Genomic DNA, 22,693 nt, shown 5'->3' on the forward strand with positions numbered 1-22,693 from the left:
CCCGAGGTTCAGGTCCAGGAAGCCCTTATTGGTGGTGTGACAGTAAACAAACCTAGGAGAATGGGACCTTGTCCCTTGCCGTTCCTTAATAGCAGCAGAACATGTTTGAACGCAATCACCATTTCCCAAGACTCTGGAAAAAATGTCAAGAAATTATTGGTACGCACATGTACTCAGAGACCCTAAGAAGGAATATAAAATGAAATTTCAATAATATTGTCACAGATAATTTTTTTATTGACTTCCTAATAGTTTACATCAATGTGAGATTTCAGTTGTACATTATTTCTTGACTGTCACCATGTCACAAATAATTTTAATGAAAAGAGACAGAGGTGGGCATTCAGAGAAATCAAGGTTGCTAAAGAGAGAGGTATTTCAGTCCAGATTTTTAAAAGCTACTTTCACAGCAACTTGAAGGCGAGTCGCATAATTTCAATTCCAAAGACAAAAAAAGTAAGTTTGCTTTTATTTTCCTGGAGGAGTGCTTGGGACCAGAGGCAGCTCAGGGGCACACGGTAAGGAATGGGGAGCCGCGAGGAACAGGCCCATCGGCCGGGGAAGAGAGTGCAGCTTTGACAGAGAGAAGTGAACACAGCCTTCAGGGCCGGGCTTGCTTCTGTCCTCCCCACCAGGGTGTCACTCTTCTCCCTGGACAAGCAGAAGACAGTCGTAAAGTGACAGCTGAAGGTCAGGGCTGTGATGGCAGGGTGGCATCTCAACTCTTTAAAGGCCTTCGGCTCGGGTAATATCACTTTCCAGGAGACTCAAAGCCCTTGTAGAAAAGATGGGGGACAGTTGTCAGAAATCTTGGAGCTTGGGGAACAACTGGGGGCCCTGAGGTTGGAGAGATGGTCTCCTGATCGTGGTACCCGGGAAGACGGCACTTTTGGAAATGGCGGACTTGCTGTACGAAGGGCAATTCTGGAGCTGGCTGCTTTAGGCAGGGTAGTCAGTGTAGACAAGGGAAAGTGCAGTCAGAGCTTGGCCATCTACCCCTGCGTCTGCCTCGGGACTGAGACTGTGTAGACAGAAACGTGGGACAAGGCGGCTAACTGAGTGGATTTGACAAGGATGGCAAGAAATCGACACCTGGCTAACTCACCTGCAGATCAAAGTCGACCCTCATCGACTTTGTTTTCCCATCACTCCCCAGCTCTCCCTGTCCTGCTTCAGACCCTACCCCACCCAGTCGTTTCATTTCACTTTCCCCGCAGAGGCTTCCAAGAATGCTGCCAACTCTTCATGGTGTTCTGTGCCATGGAGATTTGCACCGGGGGCTGCAAACAAAACAAAACAAACAAAAATGTCCTTACACAGTCATACCTCCCTGCCAGACTGCCACATCTGAGTTGGCTGGTGGGGACAATGACTACACCAAGATTCCCAGAAAAGAGGGCATGGAAAGAGGTGTTATAGACCCAAGTGTGGTGCTAAGACTTGATGAAGTGATGTATCTCGATGTATCTCTATGTCTCTCTGTCTAGGTATCTATCTGTTGTTAGTGCCATTCAGTTGATTCTGACTCCCAGCGCCCCTGTGCACAGCAGAGCGGAACCCTGTCCAGTCTTTTTGCACCATGCTCTCACCCCCCTGCACTGTATCAGACCATGCTCCACTGCTGTTCACAGAGTTTTCACAGCCAAGTTTTTTGGAAGTGAGCGGCCAGGTCCTTCTTCCTAGTCTGTCTTAATCTGGAAGCTCCACTGAAACCTGCCCACCATGGGTGACCCCGCTGGTATTTGAAATACCGGTGGCAAAGTTTTCAACATCACAGCAACGCACAGCTGCCACAGTGTGACAACCGACAGGTGGTAATGTGGTTCCATGACCGGGAAATGAACCCGGGTCGTGCAAGGGAGCACCCAATCTTAACTACTAGACCACCAGGGCTATCTGTCTGTCTGTCTATCTGTCTATCTATCTATCTATCTATCTACCTATCTATCTGTCATCTATCAATCATCTATGTAGTGTACTTAGCATGGGCCAGTGAAATGACAGACTCTAAAGAATTTCCTGAAGAAAGGAGACCGCATGGCTTCCCTAGGAAATGTCGGAAGTCATCTGGTCCGACCCTCGCGTGTTCCATTGAGAACACCGGGGACCAGAGAGGGCCAGTGACTTATACCAGGCCGTGCACCAGCAGAGCCAGGACAAGCAATTGGGGTGCTCGCCTGGGCGTTCTCCCTGCACGGCTGCCTCTCTTTGTTTCGGAGACAAGTTTAACCCACAAGAAGGTGTGGAGGCGTCCTTGACTCCTCTCCTCCTCTCACATCCCAAACCCAATCTGTCAAGAAGTCTAGTTGGCCCTTTCTTGAAATTCCATCCAAAGCGGCCACTTTCCCTGCCCTCCAGGGCTTCTCCCTGGCCTGAGCCTCCGGCCGGCTCCCAGGATGCCTGAGAGACTGAGCCTTCTCCCTCCTTTCTCCGCTGCCCGCCCTACGGTCTGGTTTCCTGGCAGCTGTCACATCCCCGTGATCATGTAACACGTCCACTCATGTCCGTCTTCTGCACAAAGGCCCCCGAAGCTCCATGCTGCACTCAGTGGGAGCTGAAGTCCTCATGGTGGCCCCTCCCTCCCTGTGTCCCCTGGACACGCCCACGCTCAGACCTCTCTGTCTGTCTCTCTGTCTCTCTGTCTCTGTCTCTCTCTCTCTCTCGCTGCTCAAACCACACTGGCCTCTGTGCTCCTGGTGGGCGCACACCAGGTGTGTTCCCCCCTGAGGCCTTTGCACTGGCTCTTTCCTCAGCCCACATGGCTCACCCCCTTACCTCCTCAAAATCTGCTCAATGTCACCTTCTCAGTGCAGCCACTCAGGCCACCCTGTTGAAGCTGGACCCCATCTTCCTCCCAGCTCTCCTGAGTCCCCTTATCCTCTTCTATTTCTTCTTTCCATAACACTTATGCCCATTAATATATAATTTATTCATTTATTAAGTTTACTGTTGATCTCTCCCACTGGAATGGAAACCCATGGAAGTGTATATCTTTGCGTGTTTTATTCATGGATGCATCCCAGGCTCATAGAGTGGAGCCTGGCAGCTGGTACCTGTTGAATGAAAGAAACAAACAGAGACCACCGTGAAACAGGTCCGGTCCAGAGCATCAGTTTTGAGTTCTGGTTTCTCTTGCTTCCCTGTTCCACGTGTCGGTGGAGGAGGCCCCTTGCCTCCCGTGCACTCAGCTCTTCTCCCCACCAGGGAGGGCTAGCGTGAGGGTTGTGCTTCTATAGTGCAAGGGGTGAGGCAGCCGTGTGGCCACAAGAGCAAAAGACTGGAGGCAGTCGTTTCTGCAGCAACTTGGTTTATAGGGTGTCTCCTCAGCACCCCCGGATGTGGTTCCTCCTTGGTGCTTAGTCCACCAGATGCAGAAACAGGGCCCTCATCTCAGACCTGCTCTCCTGGGCGGGGCCTGCTCCCTCTGGCCATCCCTGCACTCCCCACATAGCATGTGGTTCTGTCCTCGTGTCTTCCTGCTGTGAGGGGTGTGTGTGTGTGTGTGTGTGTGTGAATGAGAGCGAGACAGAGAGCAGAAAGATCCCCGTTCTCTCTTGTTCCATTTGGCTCTTTCCTTATGCCCCCTCTCCAAGCCTGTTTCCTGAAGAGGGAGCTCTGGAAGATTAGTTCTTGTTCTTGTCTTCGTGCACAGAGATGCTCCGTAATGAGAGCTTTCCTCGAGGGCCTGGGGAGCTGGGGGCTTTGGCGTCATCATGGTCGGGGCTGCCAATGGTTTTCTATCAAAAAGGCAGGTGCTTTCCCCATTGGGTCCCGTTTCCATCCTGCTCCTCCGGGTGTGACATGGAGGCACCCTGGAAGACGGGGTGGGAGGCGGGGGGTGAGCATCCCTGGCCGAGGGCCCCTGTCTTGCGAGGGATCTCATGAATTGGTCATTTCTATGATTGTCAGCCTTTTGTGGTGGCTCTGCCTGGCACCCCCGCCTCTGTTCTCTCTGCCAACTCTTACCACCCTCTAGGACCTGCCGCAGATCTCACCTTCATGACCTCCACCTGCTGTGAGTGGGTGGCCTCCGCGGAGGGCCAGCTCTGTCCACAGGCTTGATTTCCCTCAGCATCCAGATGAAGGCCTTGTTCTGGGTGGACCTAGCCCTTGCCTGTCAATGAAGGCGCCTCCTCCAGGACAGCTCCCTGAGGCCGGCTCCTGGGCCTGGCACGCAGGGGAGGGTCAACCAGAAGCTGTGGACTAGGTGAAGAAGCTCTCCACACACTGGCCATTGCCTCCTGTGTGCAGTCTATCCAAGCAATGCTGCCTGAGGACCTACTAGGTGCAGGTGGCCATGGGGGATGTAAGAGTAGATAAGGCATGGTTTCTGAATCCGGGGGCCTGGGCACCCCCAGTCACTCCTCTGTAAGCTGGGATGTGGTTAAGAGCAGTTACAGGCAAAGCTGGAAGAGGCTCGCTCCACGTGTGCTCACCCTGGAAGGATGGGCCTTCAGGGAAGCAGGAGATCTACCTGGAAGGAAGGGCCAGTGGGACCTCGGTGGGACATGGGACCCTTCAAGCCTCAGGAATGCTCTGGCCCGAGCATCCACTGGCCTACATAGGATAATGACCCCAGGTCTGCTCTCAGGGTGGGAGGGGAAGTGGGGGCTGAACAGATGTGTCCAGGCCTGCAGGGTCGGGAAGGCAGGGGACAGGTCCGTGTGGTGCAGGGTCTCCTCCATACGCCTATTAAAGGGGCAAGTTTCAGCTTTCCTCTCAGTCTGCCCAGCGGGAGATTCCCACGCTCGTAAAGGGCATTAATAACTTTCTCCTGCCTTTTATGTTGTCGGGAGGCCTGTGTCTACCCCATAAAAGGCAGGAGCACGACAGGTCTCCGGGTGAGACCCGGCGTCCTCCAGTCCTCTCCACTGCCCCAAGCTGCCCTGCAGAGCTGCGGCATGGCGAGCCGTTCCTACCGCACCAGCTCCAGCTACGGGGGCAGGAACTTCAGCTCCTGCTCGGCTGTTGTGCCCAAGCCTGGGGCTTGTGGCGGCACAAGCGCCCTGGCCTCCCGTGGGGGCAGCCCTGGGGGGCCGGGCTACCGGCGCCTTGGGGGCTTTGGCAGCCGGAGCCTGTGTGCAGTGGGGTCCCCGCGGGTTGCCGTGAGCTGTGGATGGCCCCTGCGAAGCGGGGGAAGCTTTGGCTACCGGGCAGGGGGCCTTTGTGGGCCCAGCCCGCCCTGTATCACGACCGTGACAGTCAACGAGAGCCTCCTGGCGCCCCTCAACCTGGAGATCGACCCCAACGCACAGTGCGTGAAGCACGAGGAGAAGGAGCAGATCAAGTGTCTTAACAACAAGTTCGCTGCCTTCATCGACAAGGTGGGCCTGTGGGCTTGTTCCCCAGGGCGGTGGATTAGGAAGGGGCAAGGGGTGTGGAACCCAGTAATGGGCTGGGTTCAAATTCTCTGAGTTCTAGCCCTGCTAACGATGAGGACGTGGCATTGAGAGCGTGGCTGAATCAGGGTCTTGGTTTTTAAATGCAATAATGGAAGTGAAAGCCCCAGAGAGAACAGCATGGGTTATCGCTGCTGTGTAACCTGCCCAGCAAGAGCTCACTGTGTGTCTGTGGCCCCATCTTCTGGATCTCAGCCACCACACAGTGAGAGGGGCTGGGTAGGCATCTCTGCATAGGCTGGCGTCTGATCCCCTCCTAGGAGATGCCACCAACCCCAGTGTGAGAGAGAAGCCAGGACGAAGAGGGGCCAGAAGCCCCTTTCCTGCTCCCTCCTGGTGGGGACATGGTAGGAAGGCTGTGAATTGCCAGGACCCCTGCCCCAGATGCCCGCCCCACCCAACACTTACAGGGATTAAAGACCTCAGTTGAGAGACTGGAGGGGAGGTCCACGAGGGGCTGTTGAGTTGCACTTCTCTGATGCTGCCGTCTCCCCGCGCCTTCTGGTTGGATACACAGCTCTGTTTTCCTCTGACCCAGTGACACCCTCTCTGAGAGCCCACAGTCTGATCTCTGGGGGAGGCCGGCCACTGAGGTCCAGGGAGGAAAGGCTCCTCTTCCAGGCCTGACTGGCCTGCACATCTCCACCCTGGGCCTTTGTGAGAGGCGCGCGCCAGGGTGACGGTGGTGCGAGCTTTGCTCTCAGACAAACACCGCCACCAGCAGTGGGCCTAGCTGTGAGCAAAGGCGCTGTGCATGCTTTCTTACTGCGCTGCTGCTGTCCAAGCCTCTCTTCCCTTCCATTGGCACAGAGAAGCTGACTGAGGCTCATGCGGTTATTCATTGCACAAGGACACCCCCCAGGGTGGGGGAGGTCGATGTCCAGCCCAGGCTCTGCTTGCTGGGCTGTGAGCCCTGGCAGGGGGCTGCGTCTGCCTGGAGGGGCGCCTTTTCCTAATTTGCTCAAAAGGGTGCAGACTTGGGCTCTTTGCACGTGGCCTTTTGGGCATCACCCAGATCTGCTGCCCTCTCTGTCATGAGGGGTCAGTTCTGGTCTGGGCAGGGAGACTCACACTGCTGCACCCGGCTGGCTTTCCCTCCCTTGGGGTTGCTGACAGCCACCCACCTCCTCCCAGCATCCTTCCTTGGAGATGAGCTCCAGGTGTGCAAACAGCATTGCAGTGCTGGGGCTAAGGCTGCAGGGCAGGCAAGTCAGAGCTGCCTCCACGGCCTGGGCCTGCACGTGAAAACCCAAGGCAGGTGCCTTTGGGATAATCAGAGTTTTGGTTGCTTCTCCCACAAGCATGGACAATTGAGAGTCGCTTTATGCCAGGCTCATACTCCCTAAGGTTAGGGCTTGAGAAGAGATCACCTAGTTTAGGGCTGGTAGCTGTGTGGGGCCTAGAGGATGCACGAACGAAGCCAGGCTGAGAGGCACGCCCGCCTAGAGGGGCAGCACAGCGACTCACCGCCAGATGCAGGCCAGTATCCCTCGAGATTCCTGTCTGTCAGGGTCAGGAAATCAGGAGTCTGGCCTGAAATCTCTCAATTACGAAATGTTGGCGATGAATCTGATTTTTATAAAACAGCATGCAGGCCAAATAAACCATGCCTATGGGCCAGAGAGGGCCTGGGGGCTCAGTGTACACTTGCTGACGTCTTCCCACGGCCTCAGTTTGCAGTGAGGTCCACAGAGAAGGAGGCACAGTGGCTTGGATAGTGGCAGAGCTGGGTAGTGAGAGAGCTCCTAGCTCCTGGTCCAGGGTCCCCTCCGGGGCTCCTGTGCCCCAGGATCAGAGGGGGAGTCACGGTGGGTGCATTTCTTCATCACTGCCATAAACATGCTCACAAACTCAGCAGCTTTAAACCACACAAACTTATTATCTCCTGAGGCTGAAATCAAGGTGTTGGCAGGATGGCGCTTCTTTCTGGAGGCCCTGGGGGAGACCTGTTTTTGGGACATGCAGGCTTCTGGCAGAATTGAGTCCCATGTGATTGCAGGACCGAGGTCGCTGTCCCCTTGCTGGCTGGCTGCTGGAGGTGGTTCTGTTTCTAGAGGCCGCCAGCATTCCTTGGCTCACGACCCCTTCTCCTTCCATCTTCAAAGCCAATGAGAGTGGCTGAGTACTTCTCATGTTTCAAATCTCTCCTCTGCCTGCTTCTTCTGAGCATCTCTCTCACCCTCCTGTCGTCGTCTTCCACTTAAAGGCCCATGTGACTACTTTGAGGCCACCTGGACAGTTCAGGATAATCTCCTGATTTCTAGGTCCCTAACTTTAATTCCCCCTGCAAGGTCCCTTTTGCCATGGCATGCAATATATTCACAGGTTCCAGGGATGGGACATTTTTGAGGGGCCATTTTTGGTATACCACACCTGAGCTGGGGTATTTTTTCAGAATCAGATGTTATTTTGTTCTGTGCAGCATAAACAAATCACACATAAATTGTGTGCCCTTTCTGGGAGATGAGGATGTGGCGGGGGGAGTCACCTGGGGAACGGTTGTGACCCACACTTTCAGACTTTGCCAAATGATTTGGCCTTTGGGAGAAGGTCACAGGCTGATGCAGGTCAGGGGCCACCCCCAGGGGCAGAGAGGGCTCTGGGGGGCCAGGCACCTCCCAGGGTTCCCCCTGAGTCTCCTTCCCCCATCCCGAATGGCAGGTGCGCTTCCTGGAGCAGCAGAACAAGCTGCTGGAGACCAAGTGGCGGTTCTACCAGGACCGCAAGTGCTGCAACAGCAACCTGGAGCCGCTGTTCAGTGGCTACATCGAGACGCTGCGGCGGGAGGCTGAGTGCGTGGAGGCCGACAGCGGGAGGTTGGCCTCGGAGCTCAACCACGTGCAGGAGGTGCTGGAGGGCTACAAGAAGAGGTGAGGCGGCCAGGCTGGGTGTGGTCATAGGCATGGGGTAGGTCTTGGCACAACTCTCGTGGAAGTGGAGACAGCTGAAGGTCAGGGTCCTTCCAGGCTGCCTATCTATCTGACGGCTCTGCTTTGTCCGTCTGCTCCATCTTGTCTTGGCTCCCAGCTCTTGCGGCCCCATCCTGGGAACTGGGGGAAGATTTGGAGAGAAAAGCTCCCAGCCTGGGAGGGGTGGGGCACACATCCGGGGCACAGACTGACCCAGAGATGGAGGGAAAGGAACAAATGAAACAGGCAGATGGAGACGGACAGGGCTGGAGAGTAGAATTTGGGAGCAGTCAGCGCTAGGATGGGTAGAAAAGGAAGGTCCCTGGAGGAATTCTTGAAGGTGATCTGGCCGATGCCATTCAAGGTGTCTGATGAACTTGTATAATTCTTTTATTTACAGATAAATCATCAGGCTCTTGTTGTGCAAGGCTCCACAATTCAAAGGCCCACATAAATCTTCCGTTGTAACGCAACTTCTTAATTTTGACCATTAGCTAGTTTAAACTCAGCAGGTCACTGTTAGCTTGTCCCTCTTTACCTGGTAGATACAGACAGAGTGAAGGGTGATTTTGACGTAACTGGTCCTGGTAATTCTAATTGGAAGTAATTAGAATTCTTGTCTTGGAAGATCAGGTTTTCCCAGCCAGAGGGACCCAGCAATGGGTTTTCACTTCCCTTGGGGGGATGCAAATTCAGACACGACTCTGTTCGCAGGTGTCAAAGTCTGCCTCGCAGTCTGGGGGTGTGAGGGCCGGTAATGACAGGGCTCACAGTTTACAGCAGCCCAAATTACCCTGTCATTAAAAAGCTGTGAAACCCCGCTCTGGGAACTCTGGCCCCCTTCTCACCTGGGGCAGGGCTGCCCTGGGGCGGAGACCTCATGGACAAGAGCAAGGGATGGGCCAGGCCAGTGGAGGAGGGTGGTGGGAATGCCCCCACAGTCTGGGCATGGTGGCTTGTTCCGGGATTTCCAGTCTTGGGGTGCTGGGGGAGGGGTGGCTCCATGGAGCTTTCTGTTTTGGACGGTTTTAGGGTTGTAAGGGCCCCCCAGGGTCTGTCTTTCAGTCATCCCACAAACATTTACTGAGGGCCTTACTACACCCCACCCAGGCCATTGGACTCAAGGCGCAGAGAGAGTAAACGCCTCACCTAAGGTTTTGCAGCACATTCAGTCCAAGCTTGGACCAGCAACCAGGGGCTTGGACTCCATGTCCAGGGCCCTTTTGATGAGTTCTTTGTGGCGGAGAAATAGAAGTCCCGAGGGGCCAAGCGTCTCCTCCAGGGTGCACAGAGAGTCGAGTCGAGGGCCCTCATCCCCGGGGCCTCACCTGTGCCCTCTCTCCTCAGGTATGAAGAAGAGGTGGCCCTCAAGGCCACGGCAGAGAATGAGTTTGTGGTGCTGAAGAAGGTGAGCGACTCTTCCCACGTGGCGGGAATTAAATCCCGTGCGCTGGGCGCTCGGAGGCTGAGCAGCTTGCCGAGTTTGCCTCAGTCTGGTTGTGGCGGCTGAGCACTCGAGTCCCCTGGCGGAGGGAGATGGTCAGCCGGTCAGGCTGTGGAAGTCCCCTTGGCCCCTGTGCAGGGACCCAGACCCTGCTGATGGAAGCTTCTTAGAAAGAAAACCTCATCATGCACTGTTTGCATTATTGTAAACTCCCTGATTAGCTGAAATGGTCACTTTTAAATCCTTTTCCCTCTCGCGTGGACATTGCCTCCTGCCATCATCCCCGATGGGGGAGTGCTGGTTCTCAGCTTGCTGGGACTCTTGTGAGCCGTGGATCTCACTCAGTGCAATTGCAGGTGATGAAAAAACCAGAGGGAAAACTGCTAATGATTTCTCTTTGGTTTCAAATTGGTGAGTTGCCAGGTATACTAACGCTCTTTAACAAATAATGTGCTTGCCGGACACCTTATTTGTGAGCAGTCACGGAATGGAGAAAGGGCTGGTAGAAAATCCACTTGGTCTCAGGCAGCGAAGTCAGCTATTTGGGTGTTGGGCGTTGCCTGACCTGGGCACCAAGGACGACCTGTGGGAGAGGTTTGCCCGCGGCTCTGTGACGGCCACATGGTCACGCTCCGTGGGCCAGTTTGGCTCACAGCAGCGGCAGCCCGATGTTTCGGGCTGTGATATTAGGTCATCTGCTTTAGCAAGGTTCCCAATTCTGATGGAAGTGGAGAAAAGTCTGTGGGGTTCAGACTTCTCTCTACTTCCTATCCCAGGTGGTCCCACTGATGTTTATGTGATGGGAGGTAAGGTCGGTGGCAGACAACAAAGGCCTTGTGCCTCCTAGAGGGGCCCTGAAGGTGAAGACGAGAAGTCCAGCTTAGACTCAGAATTGCAGGGTAGATGGTCAGAGAGCTGGGCCAGAAGATGGCCTCAGGGCCCCTGGAGCACGCAGAGGTCCAGGGACACTGAATGACCCACGTCCCACCCTCTCCTGTCTGCCTCCATCAGGACATAGACGGTGCCTATCTGCGCAAGGCTGACCTGGAGGCCAATGTGGAGGCTCTGAAGGAGGAGATAGGCTTCCTGCAGGCCCTCCACGAGGAGGTGAGTCTCTCCCCATCTCTGGAGGAGCCAGTGAAGGAGCAGACGCAGGAGGGTGTTCTGTCCTGGTGCCCGGGTTCTGGGGAGAGCTGTCCCCTCCTTATTCTTCCAGGACCTCACATCTTTTCCTTTTGTGAGCAGGGGAATTTTCTCCTGTTCAGGCCTTTCTTCAAATGGAAATGGGTGATGCCTTTCCTTTAGAATGATTTGAAAGACTGTGGGGGGTGGGGGCTGGCCCCGTGGCCGAGTGGTTGAGTTCGTGCTCCACTTTGGCGGCCCAGGGTTTCGCTAGTTCGGATCCTGCAGGCAGACATGGCACCACTTGTCAGGCCATGCTGAGGCGGTGTCCCACATGCCACAACTAGAAGGACCTACAACTAAAAATACGCAACTATGTACTGGGGGGATTGGGGAGAAAAAGCAGAAAAAAATAAAATAAAATAAAAAGAAGATTGGCAACAGTTGTTAGCTCAGGTGCCAATCTTTGGAAAAAAAAGAAAGACTGTGGTTCTTTGCCTGTCTACACAGCACGACACGAAGTGGAGATTTGACAATATAGGTAAAGATGGTATATAGATATGGTAATATTTTATTAATTCAGGAAGTGTGAAAACCCAATTAGAAAACCCTGGACTCTAAATCCGATTGGTTGGGTTGATAGGAAAGCCACAGCTCATCTGGATGGTTCAGGCCCCAAGGGGAGGGATCGGTCTGTCCCTATGCATAGGCATCGGCCTCTGTTGATCCAGGTGTTAATGGAATGCCACCTTACTCGTGGCCTTGAGGCCATGGTCCAAGTTCTAGCTTTTTCCTCTGAAAGCTACACTAAAATTTTTCCTGACTTGCCAGTAGTTTTCTAATTTATTTCCTAAAGTTTGGGAGTTGGGACTGTTTTTGGGATTACCCAAGGAGATGGGAATGGGAGCAGGATTTGGAGATGAGCACACTGGCTGTTGTCTCCGACAGGAAATCTGCCTCCTTCAGTCACAAATCTCCGACACCTCGGTGGTGGTCAAGATGGACAACAGCCGGGAGCTTAACATGGACTCCATCGTGGCTGAGATCAAGGCTCAGTACGACGATGTCGCCAGCCGCAGCCGGGCCGAGGCCGAGTCCTGGTACCAAACCAAGGTGGGCTGGGCTGGGCAAGGAGGCTAGCCGGAACCTGGAGCTTCCCCGGGAAATGTACCCATGCATTCAGTGGGGCTGCAGCGGAGGTCGAGCAGTCCAGGGGAAGGAGGCAGGACTATTGCAGAAGAGCAGTGGGCTGGCTCTCCGGAGGGACATCCCAGCACCCTCTCTAGCTACATTACAATCAATGGCTGTTTCTGCTTGTTTGTCTCCCAACCTGCAGTGCGAGGAGATGAAGGCCACAGTGACCCGGCAGGGCGAGAATCTCCGCAGAACCAAGGACGAGCTCAGCGAGCTGAACCGCATGATCCAGAGGCTGACGGCGGAGGTGGAGAATGCCAAGCAGCAGGTGAGGGACGCGGACACCCACTCCATGCACCTGCTGATTCCGATCTGCTTTCTGCCTGCCATCTTTGGGGAGGCTTCTAGTTTAACCACCTGCATCCGAAGGACCAACAGTGCACAAAACATTTGAGGCAGAACGTTGGTCTGTCTACCATCTCTGAATCTTGCTCTTAGTTCCCTCCATATCCCTTCACCATTTCTCTCCCCTAAACACACCTCTGGCAACATGGTCTCCCGCTTTCTCTCTCTCTCCCCACCTCTCTTGATGGACTCGAGGTGCATGGACCTGAACTGATCACACACCACTCTGTTTAGAGGGCACACTACCCCCATTTGTGCGTTTCTGTAATTTGAAATTGTCTATTCTTCCTCTTCAGTTCCATTCCCACCCCCCCCATCCCCAGCACTCATTCTCTCGTATTAGTGTACGTCCTTGTAGTCCATCTTTCGTACATATATTTACATGAATGCATAAATAGGCTTTATATTTATATAAAATTTTTAGTGTTTTAGATTTACATAGTGATATTATGCCATAAATGTCATTCTGACTCCTCCCTTTGCGAGTTCACATTATGTCTTTGAAATCCATGCACGTTGCTCTAAATGGCCGTTTCCTGATTTCTGTTGCATGGAATTCTCTAATATTCATAGACCATCATTTCCTATTCATTCCTTTTTTGATACGTACTTAGTTTGCCTCCAAGTCTTTGCAACAACAACCAGTTGTATGTATTTTTATATGTGTCTCCCTGTGCACCTATATGGGAGACGTTTTGAAGGTATAACGCAGTAAGTGGAACTGTAGGGTTGTAAGACATGGACGTGTTTACTTTCCCTAAACACCAGCGGAGTGCCGTGCAGGCGTGCGCTCCCAGAATCTGCACGGGAGGGCTTCTGCCCCAGCACACGCTGTTATGGGACTTACAAATTCCTGTGGATCTAATAGCTGTAAATCTGCAGGCAATTGTTATTTTCATTTTCATTTCTCTGGTTAACTACGACGTGGAATGTCTCCTCATTCACTGACTACACATGTGCGTTTTCCTGTCATCTGCTCATTCTCCTATTGCAATTCTGGTCTTTTTTCTTGGTGATTTGCAGCACACCCTCGTCCATTCTCTCCAGACTATAGCCCCTTGTCAGTTATACACGTTGCAACGAATCTTCTCTCAATCACTAACTTGTCTGTTTACCTTGTCTGAGGTCCTTTACTAAACAGAAATCTTTAACCTGGGTGTGGCCAGCTCCATCAGTTCTTACCATAACGGTTTATGCTCATGAAAGTTGTGGGCACAGTGGAATCCTCATGCATTTTTGTCCTTACTTCTCACATTTACGTCTTATTCATCTGAACTTTATTTTTTCTATATACAGTGAGTGGGGTTTTAATTTAATTCTTCTACATATAGTAAGAAAATTTATTGTGTAATCCATCCTTTCCTCACTCGTTTGTGATACCGCTTCTATCACAGTACTGAGTTCCGCCATATACCTGAGTTTCCACATCTTGGCTATTGTGAATAACTCTGCAATGAACATGGGAACGTTAATATCTCTTAGAAATCCTGATTTCAATTCTTTTTTTTTTTAAAGATTTTATTATTTCCTTTTTCTCCCCAAAGCCCCCTGGTACATAGTTGTATATTCTTCGTTGTGGGTCCTTCTAGCTGTGGCATATGGGACGCTGCCTCAGCGTGGTTTGATGAGCAGTGCCATGTCTGCGCCCAGGATTCGAACCAACGAAACACTGGGCCGTCTGCAGCGGAGCGCGCGAACTTAACCACTCGGCCACGGGGCCAGCCCCCTGATTTCAATTCTTTTGGAGAAATATCCAGAAGTGGGATTCTGGTTCATATGGTAGTTCTATTTTTGATTTTTTGAGGAAGGTCCATACTATTTTCCACAGCCACTGCACCATTTTACATTCCCACCAACAGTGTGCAATTTCTCCACATCCTCGCCAATGCTTGTCTTGTTTTTTTAATAACAGCCCTCCTGACAGGTGTGAGGTGATTCTCCTTGTGGTTTTGATTTGCATTTCCCTGATACTCAGTGATGTTGAACATTTTTTCATATACCTGTTGGCTGTTTATATGTCTTCTTTGGAGAAATGTCTATTTAAGTCCTCAGCCCACTTTTAAAATTAGGTTATTAGTTTTTTTTGCCATTGAATTGGAGGCATTCCTTATGCTTCCCTAAGTGGGGCAGAAAGGAGGAGCCGTGGTCAGTGTGTTGGCATTGTAAATGGGAACTTCTTTTGGCACGCTGATCTCCGTGGACCAAAGATCGAGACCCCGTACATTGACCTCTGAAAACCTGGGCTTGGCACCGATTAACTGGTAGCTTAGGGCAAGTCACAGCCTTTCTGAGTCTCGGTTTCTTCATCTGCATAGTGGGAATAACAGCACCTCTTCTGATGAGCTCATAGAGTAACTCCAAGTGCAAATAAGATCACTCTGTGAAAGTGACTTGTGAACCAGCAACGGTAAACAAACGTGAGATAATATAATTATTATCGGTCCTATTCCAATGCCAGCATTTCCTCCCTCTAATGCCTCACCATGGACTTGAGTTTTGCAATAAAGTGGTACAGAAATGAAGGAAGAACGCCCCAAATGCCTATGTCCCTGCCTAGTTAATTTAACAGTTGACCATTTGGAATGGAGGTGAAACAGGATGACTCGCCGGGGTCCCCACAGTCTGCATCCTTCTCCAGCTCCTTCCGCCTCTGCTTCCCCACAGCGCTGCAGGCTGGAGGCGGCTGTGGCTGAGGCGGAGCAGCAGGGTGAAGCGGCCCTCAGCGACGCCTGCTGCAAGCTGGCCGGGCTGGAGGAGGCCCTGCAGAAGGCCAAGCAGGACATGGCCTGCCTGCTCAGGGAGTACCAGGAGGTGATGAACTCCAAGCTGGGCCTGGACGTGGAGATCGCCACTTATCGCAAACTGCTGGAAGGGGAAGAAATCCGGTGAGGATGGGGCTCAGGGTCGTTTCACACGCCCTCTCAGGTCTAGAAGAGGGCCTCGCTGGACCATCATCCTCCAGGCAGAGAGCGTTCTGACTGGGAAAGACTCTAGAATCACGCACTCCAACCACTTCCCCACTTTCAGATAGGGAAACTGAGGCCTGGAAAGGGGAAGGGGCTTGTCCAAACCCACAGCTAGTTGGTGGTAAAGCCAAATGGCACCAGCCTCCTGGTTAGCACTCTAGTGACCCTCCAGCTGCACCTAGAGCTCATCCCAAGGCAACCACTTTACCTTGTTGTCTGAAAGGATGTTTCTGCAATCCCATCTGGGTGGGTTCTAGAAGCTGGAGTCACTCAGAAGAGTCAGTAAAGGGCGTTTGACTTGGGATGCACAGACAAGGAATCCTGTCAACCTACACTGTCTGGTGTTCAGACCAGCAAACAGAAATGAGCAGCTCGGGTCCTTGCTTCGCAGGGGAAGATGGGGCAGACATCGATCCACCCTGCAGGTGACGGGGGTTACTGCCCCAGGGGGCTGTCGAGGCTCTCAGAGGAGGAGATAAAGAGCTGAGGGGGTAGAAAGGGGACTGTTTGAGCCAAGAATCCGGGACAGGTGCAGTCAGCATGGGAGCAGTGCATGGGCCTCCAGCCTTGAGGAAGCCAGATTGTTATTGCCTCCCAGCTGGGTCCCATTGCAGGGAACAGGCTAAACTGGGCAGAAGACTATAGAGGTTAGGATCATGGGCTGTGAGCCAGACCACCTGGGCTCCAACCCCAGCTCTACCACTCACCAGCTACGAACCTCTAAGCCTCAGTGTCCTAAGCTGTAAAACGGATAATCATGAAACCCAGCACTTTAGGCTGGTGCAAGGATTAAACGAATTAATGGAACTTAGGAAGCACAAGCAGGAGCAGGTTGGTATCAGAATAAGAACCGCTCCATCCAGGGTAGCGAGGCGGGCCGACGCCATGGAGAGGCTCCTTATTAACCTGGTCAGTGCTAGAAACCTGACATGAGTGACATCCCCGGCAGCTGGCCGTGCTGCTGGATTTGCACCGTGCTTGACCCAAGCAGGTGAACTTTTTGTCTATTTCATCAGGCCTTTGAGTGACTGTCTCTGACTTTGCACCTATAAGCCCCCAACCCACTCACCAGCATCCAGTGAGGGACCCAGCATTTGTACCATGAGAAGTATTTTCGTTGTGCTAATGATCATTCGTGTATTCATAACTCAGTCACATAATGAATGAGGCACTGTCCCCACCCCGTGAGATCTGCAAGGAGGTTTAGCATACTGGGCCTTCGTATTGTGGCTGTTGATCTCTTAATAGACTTTCTCCTCTTGGTATTTAACACATTTAATTGGATTGCACAAGCAATGCTCATTGCAGGGAATACAGAAAATAAAAACAGCCATTGTCACTCGACTCGGATACGGCTGATGCCAGCGTGGTGGCTCAACAGGCGCCATGATGGGTATTAGGTAGAGTCTTCTGGAAGGGCACAGTGCCAAGGCTGCGGCAAAGCCCGATTCACATGGCGGGAAAGGGAGCCCAAAGCACACGTCCTCACTGCAGGCTGCTGTGCGGAGGAGGGCTCTGAGCCAGGTCGGGTGGGAGCGACTAGGGCTTTCCTGGAGGAAAGGTTTGAAGCTGGGGTTTAAGAAAGGGGAGACATAGACCAGAAAGTGCAGTGGGTGTGAGGGAGGAGGAGCGTTAAGGAGAGCCCCCGTAGGGGTATAAAGGTCCCCTCATTAACGAGATGTTCATAGTGTTAGTAGCAAATTCTCTCATCGGATTTACTGTGCGTCAGTCTCTGCTTGTGGGCGCTTTCCAGGTAGAGCTTACGACAATCCTAGAAGGTGGGTTTTATCATCCCCATTTCACAACTAGGGAAACTGAGGCACAGAAAATTTAGGTGACCTGCCCAAGGTCACTCAGCTGGGAATTGGCTCAGCTAGATTTGAGCCCAGCTGGCCTGGCTCCAGAGTCCAGGTTCTCAGCCACTGCACCCTCCAGCTTCCCTCAGCATTTATCAAGTCAAGTGGACGTCTGGGGTAGCACTTAAAATTGTGGGATAAAAAATGGATCAATTTGGACGAGAGGCAAGTTTTTGCCAGGGGTGTCCAGTTAGGCAATTGCTACTCCCATCACCTATTTCTTTGCCTTTGCTCAAATTTCCAGCTGAGGGACAAGGAGGATGACCCACACCGCAACCCCATCTCTCCCTTTCAGTCCACCATGTTTCCACGGCGGAGAAGCAAACAAGGCCTAAGGTGGCCTTTTGGGTCCTGAAACCTAACATTCCCCTGTCCTTCTGGGATCTTGGGGAGCAGGGCCAACACTGAGGCTATCTCAGTGTCTCAGGCGGGCAGCGTGCGCCCAGCCCCTCACCCCCTCTCCCTTCCTTCAGGATGGAGGAGAGTGGGTCTGCCACAAGGGCAGAAGGACTCAGTTCTAACGGCTCACCCTCTCCTCTCTCCCGCAGGCTGTGTGAAGGCGTGGGCTCAGTCAACATCTGTAAGTCGGGTGTGTGCGTGGGCGTGGTTCTTCTGGGTGTCCATAGTCTTAGTATTGGGTTGCATCTCACTGGTGACTGAACCTCTGTCCATGGGGCACTGGGCGAGGGAGATAGGAGCTGAAGTCTCTGGGATCTGGAGAGAAAGATGGCCCCAAGTTGGCCCCTACATGGATCCATGTGGAACATCCATGAAGCCTAAGCAAATGAATGTGGCAAATTCTGATCTCCTAATTGTTCTGCAGATAGAGCCTAAGTCGTTCAATGACACACAGAATACTCCTCAAGAGGCTCGATGTTTCAGTAAGAAGAAGCACCACATGTACATTCTGATCAGCTGGGGCCCCTGCAGGCAACTCTGAAATCTGTATCTTTAATAATCCAGTGTGTACGCAGCCCCTAGGCTAGGTGTCTATTTCCATCACCTTTCCAGCAACCGTATTTCCAGATGGTGGCTCTTTTGTGATCCATCAGTTTTTGCTCGAAGATGTATAAACACTTCTCAGCATTAGTCTGGTTCAAGTAAAGTTAGGTGTGCAATTTGGTAACTCCATTCCTTCAAGAAGCAGATGGCAATGGGTTTAGGTTTGACTGTAGTTTTAAAAGATTCATGTTGCTGGTCCCTTGGAGTGTGAAGAGAATTAATCATTGGTTCCAAAAATTCCTGGGTCATACCACGTCTGGGATAGAACAGAATTCTGACTCGGTGTCTCTGTCCACAGGTGTGAGCCGTTCCCAGGGTGCTGTGGCCTGCGGGGACCTCAGCTCGACCGTTTCTCGTGGCCTGGGGGGCGTAACTGTCAGCGGCGGTGCCCTCTGCTCCTCCTCTGGGGTGGGGGCCTGCTCCACGGCAAGATCTGTGCGGTTTGCATAGTGGGGGGATGGATGGCGTTTGATGAGGGGACGGGAGGGGGACGGGAGGGGGAAATGTGTCTCTCCCAGGCCCCGATATTAGTTTAGCAATTTCCTGTTACTGGGAACCTGGAGCTAATAGTCCAGTTTTCTTCTTACTGGAATTACGATTTAACCTTTGAGTGCAAACCCTGGACTTGGCATTATTGCCGCCTCTGTTGATTCTCCCCTCCCTGTGGTCCGGGAAAGGGACGCAAAGGCTTTTTGATACAAACTGCTTAGCCACTTTCTTCCCCAACTAATTCAGGTTAGCAGACCTTACTAAGTACTGACCGTGGGCCAGGCCCTCTGGGAAGGGAGCCCTGTGGCGGGATGGCGGTGCATGGGGGCACCTCTGTGCTCGCCCTCGGACGAGGGGCTGTGCATGCTGCCACACCGTGGAGGGGGCTGCAGGGGCGCTGGGGCTCCAGGAGGCCCTCACTCAGTCTTAGAGATTGTGTGTTCCCAGAGCATCCCCCAACTATTCGTATGTCAGGATGGACAGATTGACTGAGGATAACTGGCTGAGGTTTCTGTTGGTGGAGGTTTGGAATTTTACTGTATTTGGGTGATTCACGTTGTGGCTCTTTCTCTCGTTTTTGGTGCGCATGATTAAATGGCGATGGTGAAAGGCTTTCTCCTGGTAACCAGGTGCGTGCCTGCCTCCTTCCTTGTCCTCCCAGCCCACCCAAAGCCCTGATTGTCTCGGTGCTTCTCCAGGCAGGGTCCACGGACCACGACCTATGACCCACGTCAGGATCCCTGGGGGGACTTGTCACACCTGCAGATCCTGGGCTCCATCCAGAACTACTGAATCAAAAGTTCTAGGGGTGACCACAGGAATCTGAACGTACACGGGCTCCCAGGTGATTCCCACAGGATCTGAAGTTTGAGAACCACTGGCGTATGGGCCAAGGGAACAGGAGGGTCAGAAAGTTCTGGCCGTGGAGGTGACTTTTCCTCCGATTCTCACAGGATCACATCATCTCTTTGCATTTCTCCTTTGACTTTGCCAAAAGATCAGAACCCATCTGGGCCACCCATGCCGGGGCAGAGTGGGGCCAAAGATAGAAAAGAAGAGGAGAAGGGAGCCTGTAGTCACAGCACCTGCTAAGTGGCTGGCACATCATATGTGTATTTCATTCATTGCTCACAGCAACAGTATTATCCTCACTTTATAGATAAGGAAATCAAGGTCCAGAGAAGTTAAGTAACTTTACTAAGCTCATATGGCTAGTCCTGGATCCAAACTGAGATCTGGGGAATGCCAATGTTCACACACTTCCTGCTGCCTTACCCCAGCTATTCCTTCAGACTAAGCATCCCAGCTCATCAGACGCTCCCAGATGAGGGAGTCTAACACTTCACAGGTAAGAGATGGAGGTGACATAAAGGAACCTTCTGGAAGCATTTGTAGAAACATCTCCCCAAAGCCTCTGCTGGTCAAGAATCTTGGACGATTTTATTATGGAGCAATTAATACAGGCCTCTTATGTGGGAACCCAGAATTAAAACTCAGGGCTGGTGGATTTCCCCTGATGGCCTAGGATGGGGGCAATCGAGTGGGGAACTCTGTTTTGTCCTCTTCCGAAACTGACAATCCCCAACAAGTCCCACCTGGAGAAGTCTGTTCAGAGACCTCTCTGATGCAAGCGTGTCCCCCTGGGTGTGAGGACGTGGAGACAGGGGTTTCTGAAGGACAACTTTCTTTCACCTGTTTTACAGGAAGAACTCTACTTTTCCCATCTTGTTTTGTTTGGGGCAAAAAAAAAAAAAAAAAGGTTTAAAAAAAGACCTGACTGGGTGGAAGGTATTTTGCCACAAGAATACATATTTGATCTCAAGACTTAGAAAACCCTTTGAGCAGTTGCCCCGGGCAATGCAGTAGTCTGATGCCTCCAGAATGTGTCCCCAGGGGGCACATCGGCCCCTGGGTCCCAGGAGAACCAAGGTCTTGTTAGTATAGTGTTCTCCTCCTCTCTGACTCCTGGACGGAGAGGGTCCCAGGGGCTACATCCTGAGTGCATCACCGTCTGGATCCCACCAAGTTTGAGTGGGGGTAGGACTAAGTTCAAGGCGCCACCAGCCCTGCTCTGAGGAGGGAAATGGGTCCCACGGGGCACCTGCTGCCCTGGAGGCGGAGGGTGGGGTCTGCACTTCCTTCTGAAGATGGTGGTGGAGGGTGTATTTACATGTTTGTGCCTGGTGTTGTCTCCATTTTTAATGCAGAAGCTCACACTGTGAGTGCTGCCCCAGCTCCACTCCCTGCTACCCAGCTCTCACCACCCCATCCAGTAGCGCAAAGGGAGTCAGAGCGGGCACGTTGGGGACCTCTCTGTTTCTGAACAAAGCAGAAATGGGCAGGGATTTCCAGGAGCACAAAGGGATGTGGGGAGGGTGGGGGGCAGGGAAGTGGTGTGAGGCAGCTGTGAGCTGAGCCTCTTTCCCCTGCAGGTGCCCCCACCCAAGGAGAGCAAAACGTAGTGCAGGGGTCCTCATCACTCTAATTCTCAATGAACAAAACGCTCAGTACAGTCACCCCTTAATGTCTGTATCCTCAGAAAGCAGCAGGGGTGTGAACATGCAGACAAAGGGCAGTTCCCAGGTGGTCGTTTCCGAGGTCCATGTCCATTGCAAAGAGGGACACACTTTGGCTTGAGTTTCTCACTATGCTTGGCTCTAATGAGGAATGACACCAATTTGTATTTTCTGAGATTCCCAAAGACTGAAGCAGGGAGCAGTTGGAGATACTGGGCCGGGGGAAGGAGCCGGCTGGGAGTGGGTCCGAATTTGTGAGGACAGTTCAAGGCACAGGGGCTTTGAGACTTTGTGGAGGCCTGCTTGTGGCCTCTGAGATGAAAGGAGAGGATTCCAAACCCGGGCTGACCTGATGTTTTGAAAGGACCATCCTCCGTACTTCCTAACCCTTTCGGGACCCTGTGTACGTTGTGGGGGACACTGACTATTCAGATGGGAGCAGAGTAGACAGAAGGTCTGATTTTCTCTGACGAAGGTCTCAGCTTGGTTTGTGGAGTTTCGGAGGAAACAGGCGCCAGGCAGGAACCCCTCGCACGGGCCCACCTGAGTGTGGGGCCGCTCGCTCTTCCGGCTTTTCCCTGCTCTCTCCATTTCAGACACCTGGACTTCTCCTTTGTAAGTTTTTTACTAATAAAAGTTTAATCCTTAGTTACCCCTGGATTGTACCCTTTGCTCTCTGTGGGAATAGCTCTTTTATCAGGGCTGTGGGAGCCCCAGGATCCTTTGATCCAGAAGAGCTCGCTCTGGATCTTTGCTGTGGGCTGTGAGGACAGCTTGGGGAGGGGACTCCTCCCATAAGCCAGAGGTACCTGGGGATGGCAAGTCCCTTGACTCATCTTTGCACACAAAACACGGAAACTTATTAAAAAGCTTATTAATGTCTGCCAGCTCCTGGCTGTTTGACTTTTCAAGGCATGGTGTTGTATTTTCGGGTTATTCGATTTGGCATTTTAGTTATGCTTGGTACCAGACCATGGTACCATCAAGTTGTTTTCCCTAAGCACAGACTCACTCCAGCATCCAGAACCACAGTGGGTGCTAGGGCTGGAAAGGGCTCAGCCCCCTCAGCTCAGACCCCCGGGGTTGACGCCCAATGCCTGGGGGCCTTGCTGAGATATGGCGTGTTGATACCCAAATGTCCATCTCCTGACTTTTCAGTCCCTGAGAGATGTAACCTTTCCTGTGGATGAATGATGGGCCCTAAATTGAACCTTGGCTCATTGTGATTATGACCACGCCCTCAAGGCCCAGACAGGTGGGAGAAGGGAAGGGACAGGCAAGAAACTTGGACGAGGCCTGTCTGGAGTCAGCCGGCAAAGCTCAAACGGCAGCAGCCCGAGCGCTCAGAAGAGGCCAGCAGCCCCTTTGGGCCTGAATTGAGGATTCACCAGAAGGCACAGGGCCTTAACTTCTTCTCCCAGGGAAAGGCTAGGGGGTGGGGCAGCAGACAG

At 52.6% G+C, this 22,693-nt stretch overlaps 1 protein-coding gene across 1 annotated transcript; it reads left to right on the forward strand.

The window, feature by feature from the left end:
- The first annotated feature begins 4,704 nt into the window (after positions 1 to 4,704).
- Positions 4,705 to 19,351, forward strand: KRT89 (keratin 89). Its single transcript, XM_014741016.3, has 9 exons — positions 4,705 to 5,324; positions 8,061 to 8,269; positions 9,656 to 9,716; positions 10,764 to 10,859; positions 11,823 to 11,987; positions 12,211 to 12,336; positions 15,078 to 15,298; positions 17,784 to 17,815; positions 18,536 to 19,351. The coding sequence occupies exons 1-9, from the start codon at positions 4,902 to 4,904 to the stop codon at positions 18,685 to 18,687; spliced, it is 1,485 nt and encodes a 494-aa protein (XP_014596502.2). The 5' UTR covers positions 4,705 to 4,901; the 3' UTR covers positions 18,688 to 19,351.
- The last annotated feature ends 3,342 nt before the right edge of the window (positions 19,352 to 22,693 follow it).

Source organism: Equus caballus, chromosome 6 (genome assembly GCF_041296265.1).
Source record: "Equus caballus isolate H_3958 breed thoroughbred chromosome 6, TB-T2T, whole genome shotgun sequence".
In the NCBI taxonomy this organism is placed as follows: Eukaryota; Metazoa; Chordata; class Mammalia; order Perissodactyla; family Equidae; genus Equus; species Equus caballus.